This window comes from Oncorhynchus masou, chromosome 32, assembly GCF_036934945.1.
Source record: "Oncorhynchus masou masou isolate Uvic2021 chromosome 32, UVic_Omas_1.1, whole genome shotgun sequence".
Lineage (NCBI taxonomy): Eukaryota > Metazoa > Chordata > Actinopteri > Salmoniformes > Salmonidae > Oncorhynchus > Oncorhynchus masou.
This window is the reverse complement of record NC_088243.1, coordinates 11228347-11249784: the sequence shown is the minus strand read 5'-3', so window position 1 is coordinate 11249784 and position 21438 is coordinate 11228347. Positions and strand designations below refer to the sequence as shown.

The window sequence follows — 21438 nt, the reverse complement described above, 5'->3', positions numbered from 1 at the left end:
GACCGGGTAAACCACAAATGCTGTGATTATGGCAGACATCTTTTTGACATAACCTCTGGTCCCTAGTTTTCTGCCTCCATTTCTCCACTATTTTCCTGTTTTGCTCCTCTATTTAACATCTCGCTTTAAAACTCTATGGAATCTATCATCTCTGCCAATGATCGGGCTGACTAAAACATCTGTGCAGCAACTCCACGCCAGCGTAGCCCATACATTCTCAAATAGAAATTTCATTGCAAAGATTTTTGACATTACTTGTCTCACAAACCATTTATTTGAAAAACATGATGTAACTGGCCATTTTATGCACTTTGTAGACCTATGCATGCCTCCTGCAAGACCATATGATCTATGAACCATCCATGATAGACAGCATCTTGATGTAATTATACTCCATAGTGTATAACTCTACCATATGAAATATATCCAGATTCTGAAACACAAATGTTCACATTTATATGAATCTCTCAAAACAACCCTTTTTGAATTTGTTCATTTTAAGACATTGTTTGGAACAATATAGTCTACAAGTACATCACATTTGCAATCCTAAAGCATGGCTGTGATTGGTTAGTGATCTATAATGTCAATTTTGTTGTATAAAATGTGCCATGTCATTAAAAGTACCAGAGAGCACCACTCTGTTTGAAGAGTATATTATTACAACCAATGTCTAAAAATAAGTCAAACCAAAAAAGGGTACTTTTGTGATATTCATCTGAAAAACTACTTCAGAATCTAGACATACTCCATATTAAAGAGCACACTATAAGGAGTATTATGAACCAAGATGTTGTCTGTATTAAGTTCGGTTCACAGATCATAGGGTGTTACAGGAGGCATGTATAGGTCTAAAATGGCCATCATGATTTTCTCAAACTCCTTCATCCCAATTACTTTTGTGTTGCCAACACAATCTGAGATGCCAAAAATATTTTCTGGCTACGCTAGAATGGAAATTACCCACACTAAAGGACAACTCTAAATCAGTTTGCATGTGCCTCCATACATATAGAAATGTCAGTAGTGAGTCACAGAGTGACCCTCTGCAGTAAGCCGTGTGTAGCCTCAAACTTTCATTAACATTATGTACAGTGTCTTCAGAAACTGTTCACAGCCCTTTCATTTGTTTGTGGTGTTACACCTGAATGTTACACCTACTACTCCCTTCACAGAACAACCAGAATAGAAAGAGGAGTGGGAGACCCCGGTGCACAACTGAGCAAGAGGACAAGTACATTAGAGTGTCTAGTGAAGAGGCGACTCAGAGATGTTGGCCTTCTAGACAGAGCTGCAAAGAAAAAGCCATATCTTAGACAGGCCAATAAAAAGAAAAGATTAAAATGGGCAAAAGAACACAGACACTGGACAGAGGAACACTGCCTGGATGGCCAGCATCCCGGAGTCGCCTCTTCACTGTTGACGTTGAGACTGGTGTTTTGCAGGTTCTATTTAATGAAGCTGCCAGTTGAGGACTTGTGAGGCATTTGTTTCTCAAACTAGACACTAATGTACTTGTCCTCTTGCTCAGTTGTACACCGGGGCCTCACACTCCTCTTTCTATTCTGGTTAGAGACAGTTTGCACTGTTCTGTGAAGGGAGTAGTACACAGCGTTGTACAAGATCTTCAGATTCTTGGCAATGTCTCGCATGGAACAGCCTTCATTTCTCAGAACAAGAATAGACTGATGAGTTTCTGAAGAAAGGTATTTGTTTCTTGCCATTCTGAGCCTGTAATCGAACCCACAATTGCTGATGCTCCAGATACTCAACTAGTCTAATGAAGGCCAGTTTTAATGCTTCTTTAATCAGGACAACAGTTTTCAGCTGTGCTAACATAATTGCAAAAGGGTTTTCTAATAATCAATTTGCCTTTTAAATTGATAAACTTGGATTAGCAAAACACAATGTGCCATTGGAACACAGGAGTGATGGTTGCTGATAATGGGCCTCTGTACGCCTATGTAGATATTCCATACAAATAAAATAAGCCGCTTGCAGCTACAATAGTCAATGTTGTAAATGTCTACACTGTATTTCTGATCAATAAGATGTTATTTTTAAAATGGACAAAGAAAGTGTTCTTTCAAAAACAAGGACATTTCTAAGTGACCCCAAACTTTTAAATGGTAGTTTAAATATTCACACACCCGAGTCAATTTATAGAAGCACCTTCGGCAGTCTTTTTGGAAAAGTCTAAGAGCTTTGCAAACTTGGATTGTACAATATTTGTCAATGCTTTTTAAGATTCTTCAAGCTCTGTCAAGTTGATTGTTGATCATTGCTAGACAGCCATTTTCAAGTCTTGCCATAGATTTAAGCAGATTTAAGTTAAAAGTGTACCTCGACCACTCAGGAATTAAACTCCCAATGTCTGATGTAAAGTAGACCTGGTTTTCCTCTAGGATTTTGCCTGTGCTTAGCAACATTCAGTTTCTTTTTAATCCTTAAAGCACTCCTGTCAACGATTACAAGTGTACTCATGATAACATGATGCAGCTACCACTATGCATGAAAATATGGAGCGTTCTACTCTGTAATGTGTTGTGCTGGATTTGCCCCAAACATAACACTTTGTAATCAGGACAAAAGGTTCATTGCTTTGCCAATTTTTCTTCAGTATTAGTTTAGTGCCTTATTGCAAACAAGATGCATGTTTTGAAATATTTTATTCTGTACAGGCTTCTTTCTATCACTCTGTCAATTAAGTGAGTATTGTGGAGTAACTACAATGTTGTTGATCCATCCTCAGTTCTCCTGTCACAGACATTAAGTCACCATTGGCCTCATGGTGACATCCCTAAGCAATGTCGTTCCTCTTCGGCAACTGAGTTAGGAAGGACGCCTGTATCTTTGTTGTGACTAGGTGTATTGATACACCATCCAAAGTGTAACACCATGCTCAAAAGGGGATATTGAATGTCTGCTTTTTTATTTTCCAAAAGGTGCCCTTCTTTGCGAGGCATTGGAAAACCTCCCTGGTTTGTGTGGTTGAATCTGTGTTTGAAATTCACTGCTCGTCTGAGGGACCTTACAATTATCTGTATGTGGGGTACAGAGAAGGTAGTCATTATTATTGCACACAGATTGAGTCCATGCAACTTATTATGTGACTTGTTAAGCACCTTTTCCATAACAAACGGGACATTTAAACATTTAATTTCAAATGAAACATAATTTCACTTTGACATTATGGGGTAGTGTTTGTAGGCCAGTAACAAAATGTCTCAATTTAATCCATTTTAAATTCAGGCTGTAAAAACAAAATGTGAAAAAGTCTAGGAGTGTAAATAAGTCTGTTGTGGTGACTACCTGGCTGGTATGAAAATTAACCACAAGAAACGCATTCTCCATTCACTATTTAAGTGCAGAGATTACATGCATTTATTCCCCTGCTTCGAGACAGGTGCATGAAAATTGTCCATTCTAAATAAAAACAAATTTCACACATTTAGTATACATAAAGACCAGATTAAATCGAGAATAGTCTGATGGGTGTCAATATTAGCCCATCACTTGTGAATGATGCTCAGCTTAAGAAACAATGCCTTTGTTTCTTATTCAAATCATAGTCACACAACTCATGCAGCCCAGCACATAAGCATTTATGTTTTGATAAGATTTGCATCACAACTAAAGTGGCCAAATAACTTCTTAAAATGAAGCAAATTGATCCTCTTTCCATGGGGTGTAGAGCCTAACTGGCATACTGTATGCAGCGTGAGAGTTTTAAGTTTGGGGAAGATCATTTTCACCATAAAAAAATGCACCTTTATAATAAAAGCATTACATGCATAATTGCATTTGTGGTCACTTTTGATAATTGTGTTTTCCGCTAATGGAACATTCATGCTTATAGCCTACTGCCATGTGCACATTTCTGAGCTTATAATGTGAAGAAATAGCCTAAATGTTTATCAACATGAAGCTAAACATTCTGATCTGTTGTGTCAGTTTCTTTTTATGCTAGTGGTTTTGCACCAACTTGGGATCTATCACATCCCACTACTGTCCCAGACGATGTTTGGAATATTTATCCATCTCTTGCACAGAATAGTTCAGGTTTTGTACTATGGGGGGGATAGTAGATTGACATCGGCTAGTGCATTTTGCTGTTCGTTAGGCCTACTCATCTTGTTGGCTGACGTAAATGTGGACAGCACTTTGAATATCTTCACAATGCACCACAGAATTTCACAAGGCACAGTTGTGTCCCGATGTATCGGTCTTCACTTGTAGCCTGTGAGAATGACCTGATCACCTGATGGAGAGCTGTGTGAGTGAGATGAGAGGTGCTTCGGAGCGGGGAACATCTAGGGAGAACGGCTGCAAAAGGCATGGATTTCTTTTAGGGTGCATTATGGACACGCAAGGGGGATGCCGCCGGGAAATTAGGCATTTTAATTATGTATTTTTAAAAAATGTATTTTTAGCTTTATTTAACTAGGTAGGCCAGTTGAGAACAAGTTCTCATTTACAGCTGCGACCTGGTCAAGACGAAGCAAAGCAGTGCGACAAAAACAGAGTTACAAACATACGTAGTCAATAACATAATAGAAAAATCTATGTACACTGTGTGCAAATGTATACGAGGAGGGAGGTAAGGCAATAAATAGGCCATAGAGGCTAAATAATTACAATTTAGCATTAACACTGGAGTGATAGATGTACCCCAGTATCTCTACTTGCACAAAATAGCAAGAGGATGAGTAACAATATGGGGATGAGGTAGTTGGGTGTTCTATTTACAGATTGGCTGTGTACAGGTCCAGTGATCGGTAAGCTGCTCTGATAGCTGATGCTTAAAGTTAGAGAGGGAGATATGTCTCCAGCTTCAGTGATTTTTGCAATTCGTTCCAGCCGACCAGTGAAATATACCTGCTGGAGCGAGTGCTACGGGTGGGTGTTGCTATGGTGACCAGTGAGCTGAAATAAGGAGGGGCTTTACCTAGCATAGACTTATAGATGACCTGGAGCCAGTGGGTTTGGCGATAAATATTTAGTGAGGGCCAGCCGACGAGAGCATACAGGTCACAGTGGTGGGTAGTATATGGGGCTATGGGACAAAACGGATGGCACTGTGATAGACCGCATCCAATTTGCTGAGTAAAGTGTAGGAGGCTATTTTATAAATGACATCGCCGAAGGGGCGTGGATCAGGAAACCAGTCTGTATCTGGTGTGACCACTATATGCATCATGGAGCATGACACATATCCTTCGCATAGAGGGAATAAGGCTGTGCGAAGTTGCTGGTTATTGGCGGGAACTGGAACACTCTGTCTTACACGTTGATCCAGATCATCCCAAACTCAATGGGTGACATGTCTGGTGAGTATGCAGGCCATGGATGAACTGAAACATTTTCAGCTTCCAGGAATTGTGTACAAATCCTTGCGACACGGTGTTCATTCAATTTGCCATTGATAAAATGCAATTGTGTTCGTTGTAACCCCACCGCCACGATGGGGCACTGTGTTCACAATGTTGACATCAACAAACCACTCGCCCACACAACGTCATGCTTGCTGTTTGCCATCTGCCCAGTACAATTGAAACCGGGATTCATTCATGAAGAGCACACTTCTCCAGCGTGCCAGTGGCCATCGAAGGTGAGCATTTGCCCACTGAACTGCAGTCAGGTCAATACCCTTATCTTATTGATAAGCCACACTGTCTTGTGGATGGATTATCTTGGCATAATGTCTGTGAGTATAACAGAACTCATATGGCAGGCAAAAACCTGAGAAAAAATCCAACCAGGAAGTGGGAAATCTGAGGTTTGTAGTTTTTCAAGTCATTGCCTATCGAATATGCAGTGTCTATGGGGTCATATTGCACTTCCTAAGGTTTCCACTAGATGTCAACCGTCTTTAGAACCTTGTTAGAGGCTTCTACTGTGAAGGAGGGGAAATGAGAGCTGATTGAGTCAGGGGTCTGGCAGAGTGCCATGAGCTAATCACGCGCGCTCACGCGAGAGTTCCCTGTGTTCCATTGCATTTCTACAGAAAAAGGAATTCTCCAGTTGGAACATTATTGAAGATTTATGTTAAAAACATCCTAAAGATTGTTTGACATGTTTCTACGAACTATAATATGACTTTTCGTCTGAACTTTCGCCTGGACTTGCCCCCGCCTCGTGAGTTTGGATTGTGTACTAAACGTGCAAAGACAAATTTGGTATTTGGACATAATCGAACAAATCAAACATTTATTATGGAACTGGGATTCCTGGGAGTGCATTCTGATGAAGATCATCAAAGGTAAGTGAATATTTATAATGCTATTTCTGACTTCTGTTGGTGGATATCTGTATGGCTTGTTTTGTTGTCTGAGTGCTGTACTCAGATTATTGCATGGTGTGCTTTTTTGGTAAAGCTTTTTTGAAATCTGACACAGTGGCTGCATTAAGGAGAAGTAGCTCTAAAATTCCATGCATAACACTTGTATTTTCATCAACATTTATGATGAGTATTTATGTAAATTGATGTGGCTCTCTGCAAAATCACCGCATGTTTTGGAAGCAAAACATTACTGAACGTAACGCGTCAATGTAAACAGATTTTTGGATATAAATATGAACTTTAACGAACAAAACATACATGTATTGTGTAACATGAAGTTCTATGAGTGTCATCTGATGAAGATCAAAGGTTAGCAATTCATTTTCTCTCTATTTCTGCTTTTTGTGACTCCTCTCTTTGGCTGGAAAAATGGCTGTGTTTTTCTGTGACTAGGTACTGACCTAACATAATCGTTGCTTGCTTTCGTCGTAATACCTTTTTGAAATCGGACACTGTGGCTGGATTTACAACAAGTGTATCTTTAAAATGGTGTAAAATACTTGTATGTTTGAGGAATTTAAATTATGGGATTTCTGTTTTGAATTTGGCGCTCTGCAATTTCACTGGCTGTTGGCGAGGTGGGACGCTACCGTCCCACATATCCCAGAGAGCTTTTAACCACAATGTATTTAAAAATGCATTGGTTTGTTATACATTTGCATTTAAAGTATTACTTTTTAAATGTACATAAACAAAGGGCATATAAATGCAACCATTCAAAACTAATACATTCTGAACAGTAAAATAGAATATTGCACCATATCAAAGACAAATACATTATGTGCAAAAACTGCAGCATCCCACTTAAAACATTAAACTGGTCCCTCTTTTCTCATTCTTCTTTATTGCCATGTTATAACCAGCAGCACACAGCAATGCTGACCATATTTTGCTTTTATGAGAGATTTGCATTCAGAAATGCAAGCTGCCTCACTTTCGAGGGGCTGATGGGGATTCTTCTCTGATGGGGATTCTTCTCTAATTAATCATATCTCAGTTATTGTTTTCACATCTACAAAAAATAAGCTATTTTCTTTACTTCAGAGTGCGAGCTGATCAAGGGGTGGAAAATGTAGATATTGCCAGAGGTTCACTGTCCGAGGAACAGGCCGTGGAAACTTTATTGCTGGCAAAAGTGTCCATAACCAGAGGCAATTAAACAGTTGTGTTATGTTTCTCTCTTCCTCTCTGCCTGTCTTGTTGTACAACCTGAATGTCTCACATGCATGATTTATTTTTTATTTTTTTACTTAAGATGTCAACTGCTAATTTTCAGATTTACACCAAATAAACACTCAGCCATTTTCACGGGACTATCTGTTGCTGCCAAGTCATGATTTCCCTGGGGGTTAGCCTTGCAATAACAAAGTGGTGAGACACATAGTCCTCTATATTTAAACGTTTCAGGTACACTCCGATAGGTGTCTGCATCACATACAGTATATTCAATTGACATTATCTGCTATTGTTTGTCCTCATGTGTATGTTTTTCAGCATAAAGTACTCTGTAGCCACTTAGAGGGAGAGCATGATTTAGCCCATCTCTCATCTGCAGGTATGTTTTGACGTGAGAGAGGAAACCAGTCCCGTCATCTCCACCTCACTCGCTCTTAAGATAACCTTCGGGCCAACTGGGAGCCCAAGGCTGGTTAGGAGACCCCGCTAGAGACACTATAATTGTGATACTTCTGATCTTCACAGCTAGCTTGCACGCAGTACCGAAGCTATCCCTGAGGCCCACTTCCTGGCCTACTCAGCTGTTCACCCGGACCACACTCATACACGGCTAGAGCCCAATACTCCACTGGATCGTTGCTGTAAACTTGGCTACATAGCTGATGTCTGCTGGACACTGATCACTTGGCTACATAGCTGATGCCTGCTGGACTGTCCATTAATCACGGTACTCCATTCTGTTTGTTTGTTTTTATCGGTCGGCCTCAGCCGCACTCAGGCTCTGTGTGTAGTTAATCCGACCCTCTCTGCCTAGTCAACACCATTTTACCTGGTGTTGTTGTCTCACCTGCTGTTTTAGCTAGCTCTCCCAATCAACACCTGCGATTACTGTACGCCTCGCTGTATGTCTCTCTCAAAATGTCAATATGCCTTGTATACTGTTGTTCAGGTTAGTTATCATTGTTTTAGTTTACAATGGAGACCCTAGTTCCACTCTTCATGAATATATTCTACCATGCCCAGAAATCTGCTCCTTTTATTCTTTGTCCCCAACGCTCTAGGTGACCAGTTTTGATAGCCTTTAGCCGCACCCTCGTACTACTCCTCTTCTGTTCCGCGGGTAATGTGGAGGTAAACCCAGGCCCTGCATGTCCCCAGGAACCCTCATTCGTTGACTTCTGTGATCGAAAAAGCCTTGGTTTCATGCATGTCAACATCAGAAGCCTCCTCCTTAAGTTTGTTATACTCACTGCTTTAGCACACTCTGCTAACCCTGATGTCCTTGCCTTGTCTGAATCCTGGCTTAGGAAGGCCACCAAAAATTCTGAGATTTCCATACCCAACTATAACATTTTCCGTCAAGATAGAACTGCCAAAGGGGGAGGAGTTGCAGTCTACTGCAGAGATAGCCTGCAAAGTAATGTTATACTTTCCAGGTCCATACCCAAACAGTTCGAACTACTAATTTTAAAAATTACTCTCCAGAAATAAGTCTCTCACTGTTGCTGTCTGTTACTAACCCCCCTCAGCTCCCAGCTGTGCCCTGGACACCATTTGTGAATTGATCGCCCCCATCTAGCTTCAGAGTTTGTTCTGTTAGGTGACCTAAACTGGGATATGCTTAACACCCCGGCAGTCCTACAATCTAAGCTAGATGCCCTCAATATCACACAAATCATCAAGGAACCCACCAGGTAAACATAGACGTCATCCTGACCAGCTGGCCCTCCAAATACACCTCAGCTGTCTTCAACCAGGATCTCAGTGACCACTGCCTCATTGCCTGTATCCGCAGTCAAACAACCACCCCTCATCACTGTCAAACGCTCCCTAAAACATTTCTGCGAGCAGGCCTTTCTAATTGACCTGGCCCGGGTATCCTGGAAGGATATTGACCTCATCCCGTCAGTTGAGGATGCCTGGTCAATCTTTAAAAAGGAACTTCATCACCATTTTAGATAAGCATGCTCCGTTCAAAAAATGCAGAACTAAGAACAGATATAGCCCTTGGTTCACTCCAGACCTGACTGCCCTCGACCAGCACAAAAACATCCTGTGGCGGACTGCAATAACATCGAATAGTCCCCGCGATATGCAACTGTTCAGGGAAGTCAGGAACCAATACACGCAGTCAGTCAGGAAAGCCAAGGCCAGCTTCTTCAGGCAGAAATTTGCATCCTGTAGCTCTAACTCCAAAAACTTCTGGGACACTGTAAAGTCCATGGAGAACAAGAGCAGCTCCTCCCAGCTGCCCACTGCACTGAGGCTAGGTAATACGATCACCACCGATAAATCCATGATCATCGAAAACTTTAACAAGCATTTCTTAACGGCTAGCCATGCCTTCCTCCTGGCGACTCCAACCTCGACCAACAGCTCCGCCTCTCCCGCAGCTACTTGCCCAAGCCTCCCCAGGTTCTCCTTTACCCAAATCCAGATAGCAGATGTTCTGAAAGAGCTGCAAAACCTGGACCCGTACAAATCAGCTGGGCTTGACAATCTGGACCATCTATTTCTGAAACTATCCGCCGCCATTGTCGCAACCCCTATTACCAGCCTGTTCAACCTTTCTTTCATATCGTCTGAGATCCCCAAGGATTGGAAAGCTGCCGCAGTCATCCCCCTCTTCAAAGGGGGAGACACCCTGGACCCAAACTGTTACAGACCTATATCCATCCTGCCCTGCCTATCTAAGGTCTTCGAAAGCCAAGTCAACAAACAGGTCACTGACCATCTCGAATCCCACCGTACCTTCTCCGCTGTGAAATCTGGTTTCCGAGCCGGTCACGGGTGCACCTCAGCCACGCTCAAGGTACTAAACGATATCATAACCGCCATCGATAAAAGACCGTACTGTACAGCCGTCTTCATCAACTCTGGCTTTCGACTCTGTCAATCACCATATTCTTATTGGCAGACTCAGTAGCCTCGGTTTTTCTAATGACTGCCTTGCCTGGTTCACCAACTACTTTGCAGACAGAGTTCAGTGCGTCAAATCAGAGGGCATGTTGTCCGGTCCTCTGGCAGTCTCTACAGGGTTAAACGCTAGTAAAACCAAATGCATGCTTTACAACCGTTCCCTGCATGCACCCGCACGGCCGACTAGCATCACCACCCTGGATGGTTCCGACCTAGAATATGTGGACATCTATAAGTACCAAGGTATCTGGCTAGACTGTAAACTCTCCTTCCAGACTCATATCAAACATCTCCAATCTAAAATCAGATCTAGAGTCGGCTTTCTATTCCCCAACAAAGCCTCCTTCACTCACGCCGCCAAACTTACCCTAGTAAAACTGACTATCCTACCGATCCTCGACTTCGGCGATGTCATCTACAAAATAGCTTCCAATACTCTACTCAGCAAACTGGATGCAGTTTATCACAGTGCCATCCGTTTTGTTACTAAAGCACCTTATACCACCCACCACTGCGACCTGTATGCTCCAGTCGGCTGGCCCTCGCTACATATTCGTCGTCAGACCCACTGGCTCCAGGTCATCTACAAGTCCATGCTAGGTAAAGCTCCGCCTTATCTCAGTTCACTGGTCACGATGACAACACCCACCCGTAGCACATGCTCCAGCAGGTGTATCTCACTGATCATCCCTAAAGCCAACACCTCATTTGGCCGCCTTTCGTTCCAGTTCTCTGCTGCCTGTGACTGGAACGAATTGCAAAAATTGCTGAAGTTGGAGACTTTTATCTCCCTCACCAACTTCAAACATCTGCTATCTGAGCAGCTAACCGATCGCTGCAGCTGTACATAGTCCATCGGTAAATAGCCCACCCAATTTTCATACCTCATCCCCATACTGTTTATATTTACTTTTCTGCACACCAGTATCTCTACCTGTACATGACCATCTATCACTCGTGTTAATTTGCTAAATTGTAATTATTTGCCTACCCCCTCATGCCTTTTGCACACAATGTATATAGACTTTTTTTTCTTCCGTGTTATTAACTTGTTAATTATTTACTCCATGTGTAACTCTGTGTTGTCTGTTCACACTGCTATGCTTTATCTTGGCCAGGTCGCAGTTGTAAATGAGAACTTGTTCTCAACTAGCCTATGTGGTTAAATAAAGGTGAAATAAATTAAAAATTAAAAATGAACAGAGAATATTAATTTAAATTTTTTAATTAAACACTCAAGTCAGTTAAGAACACATTCTTATTTTCAATGATGGCCTGGGAACAGTGGGTTAACTGCCTGTTCAGGGGCAGAACGACAGATTTGTACCTTGTCAGCTCGGGGGTTTGAACTCGCAACCTTCCGGTTACTAGTCCAACGCTCTAACCACTAGGCTACCCTGCCGCCCCTGTAATTCATTAATCATATGCTGTCTGCCTCTGTTCTCACCTCTTTCCCATTGTCTTCTACACCATTGAAGTACAGATTGAACTTATACTTATAATATTACAATTATTATAATTATAATGCATGTATTATTAATGCAGATGAAGGGAGTTAAATACGCATATTTTTTCTTATTCCTCTGTATATATGAATTACAAGTCAGCCTTTACTTGAATCATGTTTCTAGTCTATTGCATAGTTACAATGTGTAATCATTGATGTCCTAGGAGAAGTAGAGGTAAACACTGTTCAAGTATATAATCGTAATACATACATGTAGACACAGCATCATTCAAAGAATGGAGTTTGATACACCTGGTCTTGGATATGATTAAAAAAAAGAATGTCTCACAGAGATTCATACCTGAACCGCACCTTCATTTGCCAAGGAAGAGTACATGATCAGTGAATAAACTCAATGTACAGGCTACAATGTGGGGACCTCATGCGTGGTATTAACTACAGTACATGTATTTAGGGCTTGCACCCTTGGCACAATACAGTTATTATATTCTACTCAATCATTAGGCTTCATTAATGCCATTCAGACTTGAAGTTGATACAACAACTATGATAGCTGGGGTTCATAGATTGGTATGAATATTAGTTCAGAACCTATAGTTTTAGGGTCGATATGCAGATCGGCTACATACTGTAGCTAGCTACACATCCATAGGCATGTAGTTAATTTTATCCTCCACTACACAATAAGAAAGTAAATAGTTAGCTAGCTATGTTACTTCAGCTGCATTGCAAGGCAAGCTTACACAATTGTACATTCAATTTGCAGTAAATGTTTTAGCTAGATAGATTCTTTAGATCCACTGTTTCCCAAGATGACAGCCTGGTTTGCTGGTTCTCAGGAGGCCCTAAAACAATAAACACAAATTACAATGTTATAACACCTGCTAGCTAGCTGGCTAATGTTAGCTAGTCAGCTAACTTGCTAAATAGCGATTTTCGAAAAATCAATTGACAAAAAAACATGCACAATCGTTTGTCTCTACATTAACTAACATATTACTCTCAATTGAACATGTTTTGCTTGACTCGTTATGACGTTATAATTACATACATTTCCTTCCACCGTAATGTTTTGTCAGCCATCTTTGCTGAAGAAAGTCACCAGGGACGGGTGGCTTGCGTCAAATTCGTCATTGGAACGACTCGATATGATTGGTCATATAAAAACAGTGGGACCCAAATGTATAATGAGTACTCTAACTCCCCCTTGTGGAGGTCTGGAGCAATGAAGCAATGACGCTGGGTACCTCTAAGTCCCGCGGTGTAAGATCGCAACTTTTGAAGGAGGCACCACTGTATTTAATCACTCTCTATCCCAGTTTGTTGTCCCCACATGCTTCAAGATGGCTACCATTGTTCCTGAACCCAAGAAGGCAAAGATAACTAAATGACTACCACCCCATAGCACTCACTTGTCATCATGATGTGCTTTGAGAGACTAGTCAAGGCTCATATCACCTCCACCTTATCAGCCACCCTAGACCCACTTCAGTTTGCATACCACCCCAATAGGTCAACAGACGACGCAATCGCTATCACACTGCCTTACCCCACCTGAAAAGGAATACCTATGTAAGAATGCTGTTCATTGACAACAGCTCAGCATTCAACACCATAGCACCCTCCAAGCTCATCATCAAGCTGGAGGCCCTGGGTCTCAACCCAGCCCTATGAAATTGGGTCCTGGACTTCCTGACAGGCCGCCCCCAACTGGTGAAGGTAGGAAACAACATCTCCACTTCACTGACCGTCAACACTGGGGCCCCACAAATGTGCGCGCTCAGCCCCCTCCTGTACTCCCTGTTCACCCATGACTGCGTGGCCATGCACACCTCCAACTTGTTCATCAAGTTTTCAACAGTAATAGGCCGGATTACCAACAATGACAAGACAGCCTACAGTGAAGAGGCAAGGGCCCTGGGATTGTGGTGCCAAGAAAATAACCTTTCACTCAACATCAACAAAACAAAAGGAGATGATCATGGACTTCAGGAAACAGCAGAGGGAGCACCCTCCTATCCACATCAAAGGGTGGAGAAGGTGGAAAGTTTTAAGTTCCTCAGCATACTCATCACAGACAAACTGAAATGGTCCACTCAGACAGTGTGGTGAAGGCGCAACAACACCTCTTCAACCTCAGGAGGCTGAAGAAAATGTGCCTTGTCACCAAAAACCCTGACAAACTTTTAACAGACGCACAATCAAGATCATTCTGTCGGGCTGCCCTCCATGACATACAACACCCGATGTCACATGAAGGCAAAAAACATCATCAAGGACATCAACCACCCGAGCCACTGCCTGTTCACACCGCTACCATCCAGAAGGCGAGGTCAGTACAGGTGCATCAAAGCTGTGACTGAGAGACTGAAAACAGCTTCTATCTCAAGGCCATCGGACTGCTAAACAGCAATGACTAACTCAGAGAGGCTGCTGCCTACATTGAGACCCAATCACTTGACACTTTATTGAAATGGATCACTTGTCACTTTATACAATGCACTCTAAATTATGCCACTTTAATATTAATCATGTTAACATATCTTACATTTCTCGTATCCCATGTATATACTGTATTTTATACCATCTATTGCACCTCGCCTATGCCGCTCGGCCATCGCTCATCCATATTCTCACTCAACCACTTAGATTTGTGTGAATTAGGTAGTTGTTGGGGAATTGTTAAATTACTTTTTAGATATACTGCACTGTCCGAACTAGAAGCACAAGCATTTCGCTACACTCACAATAACATCTGCTAACCATGTGTATGTGACAAATACAATTTGATTTGACCACTTAATTGGTAAACTATAGGGTAATGTAAATGTGGTCTTCTAAATGATCCAATACATAATGTGGTACACTTTTCATAATTTGGTTTGAGTTCAGAGAGGCTAGATAAATGATCTAGACCCTCCACTGTGCAGTGATCAAGATGGTGGACTTTAGGGAAGTCTTGAGTCATCGGCATAGATTGACAACCTAGTTTAACTCCTATTGTCAGTTCAATACTTGAAGTAACCTTTATTTAATATTTTACACTTGGGGTTACTATACATACTGTATCTAATCCGTTGAATAAGAGATTCTCCCAAATTGAAATAGTCTAGGCATTTATATAAAAATTCTAGTTATAATTAAACAAAAGGCCTTTTCTAAATCTGCTATGAAGACCAGGTCTGGTTTGTTTGGGGTTTCATAGTGTTCTATTTGTTTCAAGTAATATTATCTCCAATGTTTCATCCATGTAAAAAAAAATTACATAAAAACTGATCAGGATGGATAATATGATAAACCTTTTTCATTCTATGACTGATGCATTTTGCCAGGATTTTTGTGACAGGGGATTCCAGGGGTTGCACAGATTTTGATACAGCACTGAAATTAGTGTCAACACAACCACCTATTGTTTCACTAAAATGTATCAGCGGCTGACCATTAGAATAGATTTTGATTTCCAAAAGAAAGGATTTGAATCTGTGGCAAGGTTTTTAATACATTTTTGGGAAAGGAGAAATGTGATTTGTTGTTTATACATCTGAGTGAGATGCGCAGCAGGCTGCTTTGGTTCAGTGGGTCCTCCTGGGTGGGTGTGTACGAGTTAAAGAATTAGCTATTCAGAAAGTTTCCCAAAATAAGCCTTTCTGGACTTCATCTCTTTAAATAAATCCATCATGGTGGTCAGCATGTGCGAGGAACGACAACTGGTGCCAGTTTTTACAGAGACTGTAGCCTAAACCCGCAGCCCGAGACTGTAGCCTAAACCCGCAGCCCGAGACTGTAGCCTAAACACGCAGCCCGAGACTGTAGCCTAAACACGCAGCCCGAGACTGTAGCCTAAACACGCAGCCCGAGACTGTAGCCTAAACACGCAGCCCGAGACTGTAGCCTAAACACGCAGCCCGAGACTGTAGCCTAAACACGCAGCCCGAGACTGTAGCCTAAACACGCAGCCCGAGACTGTAGCCTAAACACGCAGCCCGAGACTGTAGCCTAAACACACAGCCTAAGCAGGTATTCTTCATCTGTTGTAACATCTCAGCTCCAATAAGACTTTGTGAAAAGGCAGAGCCATTTTTGACAGCCATGTCTGGCTCACAGAGTCAGGAAATCAAACTCATATGGTATAGGTCTAACCACTATCCACTGACACAGAACCTATTTTAGAACACCACGAGACAGCAACCCAAATCAAAAGTCTGCTCAACCCCATACTGGAGAATAGGAGTTGGCCTTTGCTGCAATGTGGTGCTGATTCCAATTACTAAATAGACCTATACGTTACACCACAATGAAGGTTAAAGCCAATACTACAGTCTGCAACTGCAGACCCTGCCTAGCTCTCTGACCGTGAATAAGCATTAATCAGAGGGGATGTACACAGAGCATCTGTACCGTATGTGATGTCATCAGACCTGGTTTCTTTGGCGTTTCATCGTGTTCTATTGTTTCAAGTAATTGTCTTACATTATCTCCAATCTATCATCCATGTAAAACACCCATCTGATCAGGATGAATAATATCTGATAAAACCTTTATTCTATGTGCTATGCATTTTGCGTCACAACAGTAAAGTGACGCCATACTCCATAAAACAACTGTCAGAGCAGAGGGATAGAATGAGAGGTAGACATAGATACACTGTCTGAATACTCTGTGTCCGTTCCAAATGGCAATCAAATGGAAACTAATCCCTATTTAGTGCACTACTTTTAACCAGGGCCCATAGGGTTCTGGTAAAAATGAGTGTACTCTGTTAGGGAATAGGGTGCCAATTGGAACGCACACTATGACTCCAACGCTACAGTGACAGACAATGGAAGCTATCAGATTAACCAACAGTAAGATACAGTTAAGTAACAATGATTTAGCTGTTAGCTCAGAAAGTCTGAAAGATATGAGCTCATTAGCCCAGCCAGGTCAATAATGTGTCCCATAGGAATTATAAATGAAATGGACTCTCACAACAGAGCATTGCTTCAGCAGGTGTGTCGGTCAGACCTATAGACCCAAAATCACTTCTGAGTAGATACACACACATTTCTAAATGTGTGTGTGTGTGTGTGTGTGTGTATATATTAAAGTCAATGACTGCCCATAAGGCCTCAAGCAGTAGTCATCCTGACTCTGAAAGTGTCAGAGCACAATTGCTGGTATACAGCAACATCAAAGAAATTGACCATACTATTCATCACAGCGGACACAGAGGGAAGAGTGTAATTGAATGTGACAGTCTATGAACAGGCATTCTAATTATCAACATCAATAAATGACATAGGAGCCTACCTTGTGGGTGTATGGCGGCTCACTGAGGTCGATTCCATCTTTCACAAGTTTATCCCTGATCAAGAGCTTCAGTTTCAGTTTTGGGTAAGTCACCAACTCTTTACAATCAGTGAAACTCAAATTGTTGTTTTTCGGACATGATGACTCTTGGTGAAATCTTTGGTGAGCCCCAATTCCAACTTCCTCCTGGTTGGATTCTGTCCATGAACTTGACCCCTGGGGGTCATTCTCGCACTCTGTGATGTGCATTATGTTGGTGCCCAACGAGGGTCTACAGGAAGAGGGGTACAGGGGGTTCAGGGGCTCGAGGGTGAAGTAAAGACCCGGAGATTTTTCCTTCTCCTGCTCTCTCAACCTCTTCACTGCGTCGAGCAATTTTTGTCGGTGGTGCTGGACGTGGACCCCTATGGCGTCCAGATCGGGGTCACCAATTTGTTTACAAACTTCGAGATCATCGTATCCATTGTCCACAAATCCCTCCAAGTATTGAGGCAGTTTAAGATTCTGTAGCCACTCATAGACAAGGCCGGGGCCGGTGCGCATCATTTTGACATACGATGAGCAATGTTTTCCATGCATAGGCTGTGTTAGAAATGGTTCAGTTATCTCCAAAATGTAAACCTCAGGAGCGCCGGTATCTTTGACACATTTTTACATCCGCCGCGGCCTCGGTCATTCTTATTGGATCCAAAATTACAAACGCATGCAGAGGTTATTAAACTGATGAAGAATTCAAAACGAAATCTAAAAAGAGCCGAGTCTACTACTGTTACAATAAAATAAAGGTTATGTTAAACGCTGCAATATTGGTGTTCCCAAAATTCTGGATAACAGACAATGCAAATATTTTATTATGAATAGACCATGGCGTCCAAAAATCCAACCTAGTAGGTGTGGTCTGGTCATCAATTAATCCAAGCAGGTGAGAGAAAGAGAAGGCATGATATCCAACCAAAGAAACACAACATATACATGAGATAAACAAAACTGAAGGAATTGTGCATTAAGTGTCCACGAGCTGAATTTCAAACATTCTTTGTTCCTCACCGCTTTCGTTTGTTTTATTGCTGCTGTTTCGAAAAGGGCACTCCTGGCGCGGCAACGTCCAAATATCGTTGTTTTTATCACTCAGTACTGCAAACTTCAGAGTGGCGGTAAATGCGAGATGAAACGCTTTTTGCTGCTTCTTATCTGTATGCCTTGGTCCGAATACACTTGTTGTAGCACATGGTGCAAAGCACCCTCTCTCTCCCCGGAATTAACTTTGTCTCTCTGGTCTAGAGTTGGTCCAGAGTGCCATTCCATCCAAGCGAATTCTGCTTCGCGTTTGTTAAAAAAAGAAGGCAATTGAGCATTATCTGTACTCTGGCGCCCTCTGTTCGACATATACCACAATTGACTGATTGAGTACATGTCAGATCAAATCAACGCTGACGTGTCAGCCACTGAAGTAAATCGATTCCAGTAGCTCTCTCGGACCAGTACTGTAGCTCTCTCCAGGAGGACTGTTGGACCAGTACTGTAGCTCTCTCCGGGAGGACAGTTGGACCAGTAACTCTCTCCAGGAGGACTGTTGGTCCAGTAACTCTCTCCAGGAGGACTATTGGACCAGTAACTCTCTCTGGGAGGACAGTTGGACCAGTAACTCTCTCCAGGAGGACTGTTGGACCAGTAACTCTCTCCAGGAGGACTGTTGGACCAGTAACTCTCTCCAGGAAGACTGTTGGACCAGTACTGTAGCTCTCTCCAGGAGGACTGTTGGACCAGTAACTCTCTCCAGGAGGACAGTTGGACCAATAACTCTCTCCAGCAGGACTGTTGGATCAGTAGCTCTCTCCAGGAAGACTGTTGGACCAGTACTGTAGCTCTCTCCAGGAGGACTGTTGGACCAGTAACTCTCTCCAGGAGGACAGTTGGATGAGTAGCTCTCTCCAGGAGGACAGTTGGACCAATAACTCTCTCCAGCAGGACTGTTGGATCAGTAGCTCTCTCCAGGAAGACTGTTGGACCAGTACTGTAGCTCTCTCCAGGAGGACTGTTGGACCAGTAACTCTCTCCAGGAGGACAGTTGGATGAGTAGCTCTCTCCAGGAGGACAGTTGGACCAGTAACTCTCTCCAGGAGGACTGTTGGACCAGTAACTCTCTCCAGGGGGACTGTTGGACCAGTAGCTCTCTCCAGGAGGACTGTTGGACCAGTAACTCTCTCCAGGGGGACTGTTGGACCAGTAACTCTCTCCAGGGGGACTGTTGGACCAGTAACTCTTTCCAGGGGGACTGTTGGACCAGTAGCTCTCTCCAGGAGGACTGTTGGACCCGTAACTCTCTCCAGGACTGTTGGACCAGTAACTCTCTCCAGGAGGACAGTTGGACCAGTAGCTCCCCCCCGGAGGACTGTTGGACCAGTAGTTCTCTCCAGGAGGACTGTTGGACCAGTAGCTCTCTCCAGGAGGACTGTTGGACCAGTACTGTAGCTCTCTCCAGGAGGACAGTTGGACCAGTACTGTAGCTCTCTCCTGGAGGACAGTTGGACCAGTAACTCTCTCCAGGAGGACTGTTGGACCAGTAACTCTCTCCAGAAGGACTGTTGGACCAGTAGCTTTCTCCAGGAGGATTGTTGGACCCCTGTGATGATGAATTGTGTGTTTTATCAACCCTTAACATTGAATGGTCATTTTGAAAAAAAGACACAATTTGTTTTACATAGATTTTATTTCCATTGCACAACTAATATATACACTGCTCAAAAAAATAAAGGGAACACTTAAACAACACAATGTAACTCCAAGTCAATCACACTTCTGTGAAATCAAACTGTCCACTTAGGAAGCAACACTGATTGACAATAAATGTCACATGCTGTTGTGCAAATGGAATAGACAACAGGTGGAAATTATAGGCAATTAGCAAGACACCCCCAATAAAGGAGTGGTTCTGCAGGTGGTGACCACAGACCACTTCTCAGTTCCTATGCTTCCTGGCTGATGTTTTGGTCACTTTTGAATGCTGGCGGTGCTTTCACTCTAGTGGTAGCATGAGACGGAGTCTACAACCCACACAAGCGGCTCAGGTAGTGCAGCTCATCCAGGATGGAACATCAATGCGAGCTGTGGCAAGAAGGTTTGCTGTGTCTGTCAGCGTAGTGTCCAGAGCATGGAGGCGCCACCAGGAGACAGGCCAGTACATCAGGAGACGTGGAGAAGGCCGTAGGAGGGCAACAACCCAGCAGCAGGACCGCTACCTCCGCCTTTGTGCAAGGAGGAGCAGGAGGAGCACTGCCAGAGCCCTGCAAAATGACCTCCAGCAGGCCACAAATGTGCATTTGTCTGCTCAAACGGTCAGAAACAGACTCCATGAGGGTGGTATGAGGGCCAGACGTCCACAGGTGGGGGTTGTGCTTACAGCCCAACACCGTGCAGGACGTTTGGCATTTGCCAGAGAACACCAAGATTGGCAAATTCGCCACTGGTGCCTTGTGCTCTTCACGGATGAAAGCAGGTTCACACTGAGCATATGTGACAGACGTGACAGAGTCTGGAGACGCCGTGGAGAACGTTCTGCTGCCTGCAACATCCTCCAGCATGACCAGTTTGGCGGTGGGTCAGTCATGGTGTGGGGTGGCATTTCTTTGGGGGGCTGCACAGCCCTCCATGTGCTCGCCAGAGGTAGCCTGACTGCCATTAGGTACCGAGATGAGATCCTCAGACCCCTTGTGAGACCATATGCTGGTGCAGTTGGCCCTGGGTTCATCCTAATGCAAGATAATGCAAGACCTCATGTGGCTGGAGTGTGTCAGCAGTTCCTGCAAGAGGAAGGCATTGATGCTATGGACTGGCCCACCCGTTCCCCAGACCTGAATCCAATTGAGCACATCTGGGACATCATGTCTCGCTCCATCCACCAACGCCACGTTGCACCACAGACTGTCCAGGAGTTGGCGGATGCTTTAGTCCAGGTCTGGGAGGAGATCCCTCAGGAGACCAGCCTCATTTTGACTTGTTTTAAGGACATTACATCAAAGTTGGATCAGCCTGTAGTGTGGTTTTCCACTTTAATTTTGAGTGACTCCAAATCCAGACCTCCATGGGTTGATAAATTTGATTTCCATTGATAATTTTTGTGATTTTGTTGTCAGCACATTCAACTATGTAAAGAAAAAAGTATTTCATAAGAATATTTCATTCATTCATATCTAGGATGTGTTATTTTAGTAGTCCCTTTATTTTTTTGAGCAGTGTATATATA

The 21438-nt window shown here is 43.0% G+C and overlaps 1 protein-coding gene across 2 annotated transcripts in view; it reads right to left on the bottom strand.

Annotated features, from left to right (window-relative positions):
- The window catches only part of LOC135525569 (SAM and SH3 domain-containing protein 1-like), a 103978-nt gene extending 86108 nt beyond the window's left edge, over positions 1 to 17870 (bottom strand). For both annotated transcript variants that reach the window (XM_064953260.1, XM_064953261.1), the window contains exon 1: positions 17196 to 17870. In XM_064953260.1, coding sequence (XP_064809332.1) covers positions 17196 to 17774 — 579 coding nt within the window. In that variant the 5' untranslated portion in view covers positions 17775 to 17870. The remainder of the gene's footprint in view (positions 1 to 17195) is intronic.
- Positions 17871 to 21438: the final 3568 nt, after the last annotated feature.